The 13,395-nt window shown below is 36.4% G+C and overlaps 1 protein-coding gene across 8 annotated transcripts in view; it reads right to left on the bottom strand.

Moving 5' to 3' along the window:
• LOC130565604 (pleckstrin homology domain-containing family G member 3) overlaps nt 1–13,395 on the bottom strand; it is a 55,082-nt gene that overhangs the window by 7,360 nt on the left and 34,327 nt on the right. For 5 of the 8 annotated variants that reach the window (XM_057352479.1, XM_057352481.1, XM_057352480.1 and 2 more), the window contains 14 exons: nt 12,795–12,895; nt 8,207–8,276; nt 6,447–6,493; nt 5,247–5,397; nt 4,756–4,887; nt 4,446–4,628; nt 4,209–4,301; nt 4,031–4,117; nt 3,916–3,949; nt 3,515–3,610; nt 3,392–3,424; nt 1,880–1,890; nt 1,317–1,637; nt 31–129 (listed from right to left, as the gene is read on the bottom strand). In XM_057352479.1, coding sequence (XP_057208462.1) covers nt 31–129; nt 1,317–1,637; nt 1,880–1,890; nt 3,392–3,424; nt 3,515–3,610; nt 3,916–3,949; nt 4,031–4,117; nt 4,209–4,301; nt 4,446–4,628; nt 4,756–4,887; nt 5,247–5,397; nt 6,447–6,493; nt 8,207–8,276; nt 12,795–12,895 — 1,458 coding nt within the window. The remainder of the gene's footprint in view (nt 1–30; nt 130–1,316; nt 1,638–1,879; nt 1,891–3,391; nt 3,425–3,514; nt 3,611–3,915; nt 3,950–4,030; nt 4,118–4,208; nt 4,302–4,445; nt 4,629–4,755; nt 4,888–5,246; nt 5,398–6,446; nt 6,494–8,206; nt 8,277–12,794; nt 12,896–13,395) is intronic. The other 3 variants (XM_057352478.1, XM_057352477.1, XM_057352483.1) reach the window with 3 other exon arrangements.

The following is a 13,395-nucleotide window of genomic DNA, read 5'->3' as shown; positions in this document are numbered from 1 at the left end:
AGTTACAACAGTAGACAAGTCATAACTCACCTGTTCTGTGTATTTTTCATCAGTAAAATTATTCTCTTCCTGTTTCAGTGATGGGCCATTTTCTTTATTGAAGTTATCAGTGACCTCACCCTCTTCATCCTTACGTAAAAAACAAACATGCTTTAAGAACATGTCAAACAAGCAGATCTGTATATTTACAGCATTATTATAACAATGCAAACAGTACAAGTAGTAGAGCAATTATTCTCAGATTATTCTATAGTTATGGTTTAAGTTATTCTTGTATTGTAAACACAAACTTTTATTCTGGATGCGATTAATCGTTTGACAGTCCTAATTATTATACAATAGAAAATAATGGAGGTTAAGCACAAGTTACTGTCACAAAAAATGCTGTAAGTTATTTTCATAACTGATAAAAACGTTAATGTAGTAAAAGAACAGTTCATATTGCATGCATATCTCGGTCATAATGTAAAGATCATGATTAATGATTTAAAAACTAAACAATATTTCAAGTTCTCCTGCTCATGCCGACTTTAAAAACAATAAGCCCCAAACATCTTTAAATGATAAGTCTCAATTCATCAAAAGACACATTTTTATACCAATGATCATTTAATTAAATTAGTAAAGGTTTGAATGCCAAAAATGAGGTCTGTCAAATGATTAATTGCACCCAGAATAAAAGTTTGTGTTTACATAATATATATCTGTATTCTGTGCATATCAATTTTGCATTTAGAAAAACATTCACATACATGTATATATTTAAAAAATAGTAAACATTTATATATATTTTAAATGATTGGTAAATATAAATAAACGCATGTAAATAAATATTTCCTAAATGTGTTTATAAATACAAAATGAATATGCACAGTACACAGACATATATTATGTAAACACAAACTTTTATTTTGGGTGCGAATAATTGTTTGACAGCCCTAAAATATTCCATTCAGAAATAGTAAAATACAGCATCAATTGCTTTGATTGCAAATCCCAACAACACTATTACTAGACATTTCTCGCAACTCAACAAATGAACGGCAGCAAACCGTTAGTTCAAATGAAATGAGTGATAAGCACATGTTCTCTGTGATCCATGCATTGTTTCACTACTGCAAAAAGCGAAAGGTGAGATTCATGCTCCTTGTTACAATTCCGGCGCCGGGCCATCTACAGCGTTAGCATCGGGTGATTCTGGTGAGTTGTTAGTGCATTCTGTTACGGCACATGCAACGTAGAAGGGAGGTTTGGTGGGCACAATGAAGGTTAGGTAGAAGTATCAACAAAATTCCCGTGGTGGTAGAGAACCTCACCGTTGGGAAGCCCATAGAAAGCAAAGCCCTGGCTTTATAGTGCCAACAGGAAATGGCAGCCAACATGGTGCTCGCGAAGTCAGCTACCTGGTTGTCCTCCATTAGAATATCGTCAGATTCACTTCCCTCCCCTTCAGCTTCTTCCTCCTGATTCAAGCGTCTCTTTAGTGAAGTCAAGCTACAGGCCTGTTCTTCATTATCGCTGGTTTCAGGGCAGTCCTCGTCTACAGCGGGTCTGTCTGAATCCCTTATGTTTGGGATGTTAGCCGTAGCCTCTAAAGGCCTTGTGTCAGCAGGCAAAGCCCCCTCACTGTCTGAATGCTGGGGCATGAAGTCATAAAAACATTTCTTCATGTTATAAAGCACAGGACATGGCCCAAACCCACAGCACTGGTAACATTAGAAGAAAAAACTGGCCCTTTTTTATTGCCCTTAGGGAACAGTAGAACTTTTCATCTTCATTCTAAACCTAGAACAATCTTCCTTCAACAAGTAGTGCATTTCTGAACTATTATTATTGACAACTGCGTCAAATCAAATTGGTTGATTTATTGGTTTCTTACCTTTAGTATTGCTGATACATTTTCCAAACAGCAGATCAGCCATCAAAGCAAGAAGAAACAGAATGTTAGTCAATTTAAAGGCAGATTATACAGTACCCCTAGAAAATACGCATTGACGATAAATACTAAATGAGCAATGTTTTTTTACAACTTTTAAAACACCTTAAGACTACACAATGGCTAGACAATTTCTCTAGTATGTGAACAAATCTTTAAAAATAAAATATGAGACCCTGCTGTAAAAACCCGCCTAAAACATTTGACTTGCAATGGACTCTTTTCTACATGAAATAATTCTACATAATGTACAAGACATTCTGTAAAACATATTTACTTGATCTTTAATATTGACTAAAGGCCATGTGAAATACTGAAGTGTTAATAAAATCATATAATCTATCATTTACAGCAATGAACAGATGTCATTTTATGGCCATGACTACTCCCAATTTCATAATTACATTTTACAACTGTGGCCTATATTTCACAGACAGGGCCTCATTTCGTTGCTGTTGGACTGAACCCTCATATCTCCATTTTTCATGATTTTTATTTTTTAAATAAATCATTACTATCAACTTTGACAACACAGTGTACAATCATTGAAAAAATGCAGGGTTTTTATGTTTTGTAAAAAGCATCAGTTTGATATATTTGTGTAAATATATAGCATAAGTTCCAGAAGTATGAAAGCACAATAAAGTTTGGAATATGGAAATGGGCTTTAAGGATTTAAAAAAGAATGATAAATATAACTGCAAGCAGCGATGAAGGGCCCAAGCACCACTGTGCCACCGCAAAATGGTGGCTCTCAGAAAGGCCGATATCGCTGAACAAGTTTCAAGAGTATATGAGCATGTTAAAGGACCATTGTGTAATTTTTGCGGCATCTAGTAGCGAGGTTGCGAATTGCAACCAGCGGCTCGCTCCCCCTCGCTTTCGAAGCCCTACGGAGGCTGAGAGAGGACTAAGATGTCGTCATGTTTTCATTTCTTTTCCGAATGAGATAACATATTAATGAAACGCTTTCTGTAGAGCAGTTTGTCCATTTAGGGCTACTGTAGAAACAACATGGCGACATGGCAACAACATGCCACGCAAGCAGACCCGTGCTGTATGTAGACAGAAATAGCTCATTCTAAGGTAAGAAAAACATAACGCTGCATCATGTAAGGTCTTTATACACCTCTGAACACATAGTTATGTATATTATATTGCATTTCTGTCAATAGATCCGCCAAAAAATGACACACTGGACCTTTAAGGGCCCCAAAATGCCCTAAACATTGAAAAAAAGAATCCTGAGAAAAACAAAAGGGCTTCGCACCTACGGCGTCTGGGCTTGGGCCCTAATAATAAAACAGGTGAAATAAAATTTGTGGGGTAAAATTACATTTTAGAGACACTAATCAAATGAAAACAAATTTGTGACTTTGATGATGTTAACTCTTTTCTGAGTTAACATCAAAACACTGAGCAAAAACATTCTGAGAGACAGGTTTTGAAATGTACCTTTAGTGGTCTTTAAAATCTCTTTGGATGGTTCTGTTGACAGATAAAGAAGTAGACCATCGTTGTACATCACATGTCAATAAAGAAAACATGTTCAGAAGAAGAATGAGTCTGAGAACCTACCTGACCGTCTTCTGCCCCGTCCAGAGTTTGTGAACTCCTCTGCTTGGCATGACATTGACTTTTTTAGTTTCTCTGGGCTGTACCTGTACTTTTTATCTGACAGAATAAAACAATGGACAAAAACAATGTTTATTATTGGTAACACTTTATAACTCAACGTTTAAAGTGTATCATTTCTAAGCAACTTACTACTAGTACTACTTTGCAACTCACACACTAAACTACACATCATAGAATATACATAGTATAAAATAAAACTTATGTTAAAAAATGACAACTTTCACTTAACAGTTCAAAACTTTGTGGCTGTCACAAAAAGCTAAAGATCTTATATCATCAAAAAAAAAAAAAAAAAATGAAATTGAGCTGTCATTATAAACTCATCTGATATCAACACTTACAAATAGAATCCATCTCCAAAATGGCTTCCTTTGCCTAAAAGTGAAACACCAAAACATTCCAAATGAATTTGAGATGCTTTAAAACACAAACATAGGTTGTTTGAAGTTTGCTTACCTTCTGTGGTATGACAGCCTGATGGTTCTCCAAAATGAGTCGTTTAATATGATGAGCCCATAACTTTTTTTCCTCCACTGTCCTGGCCTAATGGAAACCGAATGTTAATAATTCTTATGATAAAATCAGGTACAGCGTTCCTTAAAAACTCACTGCTCAATAGACCACGAGGACTCACCTGGACAGTATGAGGTTGTTTGGGATGCTTGTAATGAGTGACACTGAAGCACAGTGAGTCCTTGGCACTCTCGATCAACATCAGCGTTGAGCACTGCCGAAAGAAAAAACAAAGAAAACAACCTCATTCCCATATGGCAAACCAGCACTTACATTAATCCCCAAGTGCTGACGTTTCAGATGATATATTAATAAGCAATAATGTACTCCTCAGATATGACGGACGATGATGTCCTACCGAGATGTGGGTCTTATATACGTAATGTTCTCCTCTACGTTTAGTGATGAGGATCACACGGTCGAAGAGGAAGAGTGTACGCTCGTTCTTAGCGCGATGGACACGGAAGTTGCCTTCTAGCACCAGTTCTCCGTAAGTGGTCAGATCAGGACCCTTCCAGTTAATGAGAAGAGACTGGACTTCCTACAATAGAAGTTGAAGGTACAGATATAGTCAAATTGTTGAGATAATTATGAACAGAATGTAATAAAGAGAATCAAATCGTCCACGTGATGCACACACTATATTTGCATGTGTGTCGTTCGCCCACCTGGAGACGGACTGCGTGCTCATGTTTTCTTTTCATGTCGTTTATATACCACGCCACACCTGTCATCGTGTATATGGCCTCCTCTACCACCTCATACCCCTCCTCTCGTTGGTCAAAGTGCTTGGCGATCTCCTACAGAACAACATGCCCACAAGCAAAATAAGACAAAGACCAGTAGCTTCATCATACCCCGCCTGGAATCATTAAGATACTTTTGTTTCTGTCAACCTTTGAACAGATTAAACATGTTATATGGCGTTTAACCACTTCTAATTCTCAGTTTTTCGAGAAACGTTCTCGAAACAACTTTTTCCAAGTAAACAGACAACAACAAGGTGTGCACAAAGAATCGATGATGTGAAAAAGGCATGTTTGTGATCCAAACTAACAGTATAGAAATAATTGTTTACACATTAAATACCATACACAAATAAAACACAAAGTGATTTGCTCATCCAGAAAAGAAATCGCTCGTGTAGCAGCTGGTTAACCTGAAGCAAGAGATGATATTTGAGTATCCTCTGGACGGGCTTGAGCAGGTAAGATCCCAGAGGTAAAGATCGTTTTAGTGTCGCCTGTCTCTCCCTGAAGAACTTGGCCAGAGTTTTGTTTCTCATGCAGTCAGTGAGAGCAGCCACAGAGCTGACAGGAGAAGATGAACGGTCAAAACCCACAGGTAAAAAAACTTGTTACATTAAAGGGGTCATATGTCACGGCTAAAACGAATATTATTATTTGTTTTAGGTGTAATGCAATGTGTATACACGATTTAAGGTTCAAAAACACTGTATTTTCCACATACCGTGCATGTTTGTATCTCCAGATTTTTTACAAAGCTCATCGCTCTGAAAAGCGAGGTGTGCTATGATTGGCCAGTTCACCAGTGCGTAGTGATTGGTGGAATACTGCAAGCGTGTGACGGAAATGTAACGCCTCTTACCATATTTGGAACATCAGGTTCCTCTTCAATTGTACTGACAGGTACGCCCACCTTACTTGCGTATACATTTGGGCGGTCTTAGTCAACTCATACCACAAACTGACGTTGATTTGTGGGGGTGTGGTTACACGAGGCCTTTCAGGCAGGTCTGGGTGAGCATTCGCTTTTAGATAGAATGCATCTTTTGTTCCCACACTTTCATTTGTGCAATTTTACGTGTCTAATACATGCATGGGCAACTTATAACACACCACAGACACAGAAAAACACGTGTTCGCGTCATATGACCCCTTTAAACATTAATCTGATCATTCACAAAGAAGTCTTGCTTCTACTTTGAACCTGCAGGTTCGATTTCTCATATATTCCTGTTGTTTAAAGTTCACATTCAAATGAGGTTGAAAACAGAGACTCAACTGTATGTGTTGTTTGCACTTCACCCCCACAGAGGTAATGTATCAGATACAACTATAACCAAATCATTTGTTTACACGTTATGGGGGAATCAGTGTACATTGTGGCTCTGTGGTGTTATCAAGACGTCACTATGTTTGTCTGAGTATTCTGAGCATTCCGACACGGCAACATGGGTTTAACCAATGGACAGTTTTCCCTCAGCACCCCATTGCTATCATGTTACTAGGATGTTTTATCTTTAAGATTCTTAGGCCGCAAAAACGAATACAAATGCTGTATTATTCATGCCAGGCCTAATCCATGCTCTTCACCATACTGTTAAGTTTATACTTACTTTGGGTAGTTGGTGCAATATTGTGTGTAGATTTCAAAATATTCACGCTAAAATGTGGAGGAAACTACAGTTAGTAATGCCTTTCCCAACAACACAGTCACATTTCACCATGCAAAGAATCAATATCATTGATCATTACTGAAGCTATTTTGGAGTATAATCAAGTTGTTTTTAAATACTAAAGAATTGAATGACATATATATGCATTCTACCACACCAGATTTGTAAATATTTTTTATGATGTCATGAACGGAAAGACCCTTCCCAAACATTCGCCACAAAGTTGGAAACATATAATTCTACAGAATGTTTATAGACGTGAACGCATGGACTGCAGTTAACTTCCGGTCTGTGTTTGTTTATCGGTCTGGCTAGTGTCTAATAATGTAACTTTTTATATTTTGTTTAATTTATGTTACCATTTATTTCTGTTATTATATTATTGTGTAATATTTTTTTATATATATATTTTAATGTATATAATTTTGTTGTATGTAAACTTTATTAAATAAACAGTTTGTTGAATGGGTCCTGTAGTTTTGTCACATTTTAAGAAACTGTATGGGACATTGATCTCGTTTCAGAAGGCTGCGTCCTCCGGAGGTCTCATTGGAAGCCTGCTACGTCATCGAGGCTGTCTCGTTTCATAAAAGCAGGTAGGACACTCCGTATGCACCCTTCTAATATGACCTACTTTCACGAGAATTCGGAGGACACATGAGATGTATCCTTCGTTGCTAGAGATAACCCACAATTCTTTGCGTCGGCCAACGTCTGTTATTTGAATAAACGGCAGCAGATTGATTCAATCAAATATGTGGCGTTTAAATGTTAACAGTTTACAATTTGTGTCACGTTTTTTTTTATCTTAACAGGCATATGTAGTAAATAGATTTACAAGTTCTTAGTGATTTTAAACATTTTAAAACAGTAAGGCAAAAAAATGGTACATTTGTTTAACTCTTTTGGCATTGTTTAGGGTAGAAAGTAACCAACTTTTTAATTAATTTGACAGGTGTGCGAGTGCAATGTATTGTCAACGTGGAACAGTATGTCCTACGAAGGACGTCTCGTTTAATTCTAAATTGAGGATCCTCCGTATACCACATCCTTTAGAGGATGGACACAAGGACGCAGCCTAACGAAACGAGACGCAGCTTATTTGCGAATGTGTACCGAAAGGTTAAAGGCAGTCCACAAACGCGCGCATGTGCAGTAACGTTTGTCCATGTTGTTGCTTTGAAACCGTCTATACCAGTAGTTCTCAAACTGGGGGCCGTGGCCCCTGGGGGGGCCCCGAGATGGATCCAGGGGGGCCACAGATTTTGTGGCATTTTATGAAATATAGAAATTGATCATAGATTTTATGCAATCAAACATCAGAAAAATAAGACCACCAGACAAAAGAATTGATGTTTCAGTGTTGTTTAACCGAATATGTTTTTGTTTAAATAAAAATGTAAAATTTAAGATTATAAGTCTTTATTTGGGGGGCCGCAAAGTGATGCACTCTACACAAAGGGGGCCTTACAATGAAAAAGTTTGAGAACCACTGGTCTATACAACAGTATACTGTATGTTGCATTAAGATTTTGAGGGAGTGTTCACATATTTTAGATTTAGATGTACTGTACTACAGTCTATTTCTAGTTTAGATCTATAAACATAATATTATTGAAATATGATTAGATCTGACGCCAAAAATAGGGTTGTTGATATTCTGATACATGCAAGTCTCCTAAGCAAATACCGAATCTCACCTTAAGTACAAAGCATCTTGCGATGGCCACGGGATCATTGTCACACATGTCCAGTGACTGAAGCAGCTCACTACAAAATAAGAAAACATATGCACACATATTTCAAACATGTGTCATTTAACTTATGCATGTCATATGGTCTGCACACTTTAGCTTCAGGTTCATCACTGCACATTATTGTGTCTAATAAAGCAAAGGAGTGCCTGCGCGCACAGTCGAACGCACAACCTTGCGAAGTATACAGTCAAGCCAAAAACATTTCAGACATCAGATATAATTTTTGATGTTTTTTTACTAGGGAGTGCAGGACGCTGTAGTTCATTTATGTAAGTGAGGATAGCGTTAATAAATAAACTGTGACATATTATACCCAACAATTCTTCATACAGTTGAGTACCAGTAAAATCGATAACAATTTGGGACCATGTTTTGCTTACGTGTTTTTTTCTTTATTTGCTAATGTGAACTTTTTACACCCAAGACTGAACAAAATTAAGCATTGATTTGTAATTGGTTGCCCTAAATTGGTATTATTTAATCATGTACTTAAATTTAACAGCTGACAGCTATTCAACCTAATCCATTACATACCTTTCTATCAAAGATATCTGACATTATCAAGATAAATTTGTTCTTGTCATATTTTATTATCATTTTCTAAACTATAGCGAATAAACTGTGATATTGTGAGAAAGTGTCTGAATAAAATTTGGTTTGACTGTACTTCACTTGACTCTTAGACGTACACAGGCGTTCGGAGCATGCGCATTGCGACAAATTGCAATACCTCTCTTGGCCTACAGGGGTCCGTAAGAAGAATGTAAAGCAGGTCTTACGGTGTAATGAGTGACACAAACACATGGGCTACTTTGTGGATAAACTAATTACTGAAAAAAGTTAAATGCACATGTGCGACCTGCGCTTACAAAGTACTATTCTGATGACAAAATCTGCGTCACACGCACTGTACACTGACCCTCGTGTACGTGTAAAAAGTAAAGTATACTTTAGGCTTAACAGTAAAAATAGTCAAAATTACCATAGCAAATAGGTATTCCATTTATAAAATGGCAGCAATAGCAATGCGATAGCAATAATTGGCTTTCACCAGCAGCCATTTGTATGTTAGAAAATATATTCCCTGACATAAAACACACCACAGCAAACAAAGGAAATGAACGTCACACTTTTTGTAGGGATGGGCATTTTTAATCATATTTCATTTCGAGTACTGGACATGGTTAAAAAATAATCGGAGCGTGTGCGTCATGGCGATAATGAAAATATTTTATTTACAATTATTTAATTATAAAACCATGACAAAATGGAGTAAATAACTAAATCAACAATGTAAGATTATTACAAATTCACCATCAATGTTTTTGAAAATACAGTAAACATTTAAACGAAATATCAGGTGAAGCGTCATCTCCTCTGACCTGTCGCATTTCTGTCTGTCAGTGTGTGACAGTAACGTCTTTTATGCTCGTCTGTCTGATAATAGTAGTAAATTCTGTCCCCACTGGATGCGGCGCTATGAAACGCAACAAACGCCTTGTTCTTAATGGTTTCTATTTCATTTTGCTGCGTTGCATCGCGCTGCTCCCATGCATAAGAGTGTAAGATGATAACGAATCGAACTTGTTGTAGTTTTGTATGATTTGTATGCGGCTTGGCGCTGCACATTTTGCACTTGACTATATTTTCGTCAGTATTATCAAAGTGAAGCCAGACATGGCCGTCAGCTTTCAAAGCCATTTTCCCTCTGTGCTCCAGTTTTGTCTCTGGACAGAAAACTCTCGCAATGCAACCAATCAAATGTCAGGGTACCGTCCGAGATGCCATCATAATCAGAAATTAAGAAAATTATTTTATTTTTAGACCCAAACGATTATCGTTTTCATGACCGATCGTCACTGTCGCGTCCGAGTACTCGTGCCCATCATCCCTAACTTTTGTCATGCATTTATGGCAAACCACTCCAAACAGAGCCATGGCATTTGTACCCTCACTTACAGGAATGCACCTTAGGAACGTAAAAGGTTATCTCTGGTGTAGCCATACACCTGACAACAAATGAGCAAACAATTTTTAAAATAATTGACAGATGACAGGTTAGGTATGTGAAGAGTCCCTATTTATTCACAGGTGTTCTGAGAGATTGTACTTGTCTGTGTGCTGACAGCTGGTTGGCTTTAAATAGGAAACTGATTCATAACAAGATATATGGAGAATTTTATATTATTCACTTTTAGTCCTCAACAAAATGATGATAAAGTTCATATTCTTAGGGTAGATAAGCTACTGTATAAGACAGTTTCAGGGTTTCTCTTTTACTCTCGCAGATGCAGGGAGCACACGATCTAACAAAGGCACTCTTCTGTAAACAGACAGGCCTTTGTACATGTCAATATTGTGCTGTGTGAATGGATGAAATACAACACAACAAATGTGGTCAAAGCTACAAAAACAAGGCTTTAAACGCAACAGGGCCCTGAAATGTATAGACTAGCTAGTGTGGTGACAGCATTAATTATAGCATTTTCTGATGAATAAAGTGCCTTTATTTATTTTTTTCTGTTTCATTTTTTACAAATTATTTTTTGTACATTTTTTGGTAGCACTTTATTTTACTGTCCTGTTTTACATAAACAAGCAAGGGCAAGCTAGCTTTGGAGCAAGTGTTGGTTTGTAGTTGCTGAACTTATATTTCCCTTAAATTACAAAAAATATTTGTTTGATTTTGACTATATAGATTGAGTAATAGCTAAGAAGGTACCTGAGGAAAATATGTATTTATGTTATTTATGCTTAAATTTATGCTTATGCTTATTTATGCTTAGACCCCCTGCGGTAAAAATCACGTTTTTATGTTGTTCTTATGTTTAAGTGGTGTTTTTAATGTGCTTTAAGACAATCCATGTGCAAATTTTTAATTTTCAACCATTGCTGAGTATTTTCTTCATAAAACTGCAGTTTACCAAAGACAATTAAAAAAATGCGGTTTGAAACAGTCCCAGTTAATGATGTCATAAACCTGTAACCAATCACATCAACTCATTTGACCCCTGTGGATCAGCATAAATATGCAAAGATAGCGCATAGATTCGGGCTAAAATGATCGCTGCACTGCTGTGTCAGTTCTCAGTTTCACTTTCAGTTTTGAACTGCCGAGTGTGATTGAGTGGAGGCTAGGGCTGTCACGATTATGAAATTTGATTGACGATTAATTGTCTAATAAATCATTGCGATTATGGCGATTAATTGTCTGTTTTTGGGCTTTGACGATTATGACGATTAATTGTCTGTTTTTGAGCTTTGACATTTAATTCTCATGCATTTTTGATTCAGCGATTGAAACTACCATATTGTTCTCTATACAAGAACAAATATGTTTTTTTCTTGGAAATACATCGGAAAAAATTGGGTCATCATATATTTAAGGTTTAGGCTTTTACCTGTCAATAATACAACCACCAAATACTTGTAAATTGATCAGGTGTGAATTGAAGCCACCATTAAAATACTATCAGTCATAGAAAAGCTTCTAGTCTGTTTTTTTCTCACTTGCAAGACTACAGTAAAATTTAACTTGTGTGTTAGTGAAATTTTGGTAGACTGGTTTTCATACTGAGATTTGCTTAAATAATATCAAATTGTACTGCAGGTAATTTGTATATGTTTTAGTTTTTTTTTTAAGTGATTGTGTTGTGGTGGTACATTTTACAAGTATTGCCATGCTTTAGTAACAATATATACACTAAAATATGCAATATGCAGATGCACTACAGCTCCCCCTAGTGTCTTCTATAGAGATGTGCGATAATTGCGATGATCTGAAACCATCGCGATGAGGTCAAACAATCGCGATGAGATGATTATTTAATAATCGTGACAGCCCTAGTGGAGGCGGGGCTAATTTGCATATTCATGAGTCCGTGTATACTTATTGAAGCTGAGGAGTTACATTCAAGCTATTTTAAGACAGGAAAAATAATTTTCACAAGAAAAAAAACTTTAAATATGTCCTTTTGATGGTCAAAGATTAGTTTTAAGGGATAAAATTATCGACCACAAGGGGGCCTTTAAAAAACTATTTACATGTGAGAGCACTGAAGAAACAGGAAATAATGTGAAAATACTGAACAGTATTTGAACTGATGCCAAAAATGATCATTAAATTGTAATGAATAATCTTATCAAGGAAAATATATTGGCACCCATAAGTAGCAACAGATTAGTGAGCTGCAAATCAACTTTTATTAGAAAATGACCAAGCACATAAATGTATCAAGTTGACTTTATTCATCAATAAAAACATGTCAGTAATTTTAAGATTTAAATTATGTCATCGGCTAGGAGGCCAAACAGCTGTTTTGTGTGGTTTTCCTATCTGAACTTCTACAACACTAACTACCATTGAAACATAGTCGTACAGATTCTAAAATAAAACTGTAACAATTTGGTAATACCTACTGTCATCAATAACAATTTGAATTAAATAAAACGTCAGTAAGTTCCACTGTTTTAAGTAGAACCCATATAATAAAAGGGTGCCTGTGTTGGCTAATAATAATTTAATTCTTACCTGTTAAATTCATAGATGTCCTCTATGTTTCCAAAAAGAGCACACACCTGTTCTGGCTTGATGGGAAGATCTCCAGTGTCTATAATGTGAGCAAGGTAGTCCTGCAAAAAGAACATTTTTTGTAAATACAGCATAACTGCTTTTGTGTTTATGGTTGGATCATAAAATTATCTTTTTGTGTTCTGCAAAACAAAGATCATGCATGCGCTTTATTATGATAAACCAATGCATTGCAAAACCACAGCAGTTTCAGTCAAAAATCATATGACCAAATACATAGTTGCCTGGCTTATATTATAATATTAAAGTATGCTATATCTATACATTCTATGTCATCAAGAATGTCAGTCAAAGTTAAAACAAACGGGTGCAATATGTTGGCTCTTCGTGACAAAAGCAGATGCCAGTTTCATATCTTCATGTTATGTTACTTTTCATTTACTGCACTATGAAAATTATTTACAAATGCCACATGACAAATAAAAGCAATTACATCATTACGACTGACATTAGTCCACCTAAAAAGCTCTTGTTTATTTTAAGCTGTGAACAGAACTAAGCCGTGGCAATAAGTAGAGCTGACACAAGCCCTTAATGCTAT

The sequence above is a fragment of the Triplophysa rosa genome, linkage group LG15, assembly GCF_024868665.1.
Source record: "Triplophysa rosa linkage group LG15, Trosa_1v2, whole genome shotgun sequence".
Lineage (NCBI taxonomy): Eukaryota > Metazoa > Chordata > Actinopteri > Cypriniformes > Nemacheilidae > Triplophysa > Triplophysa rosa.
This window is presented reverse-complemented; position numbering and strand designations above follow the sequence as displayed.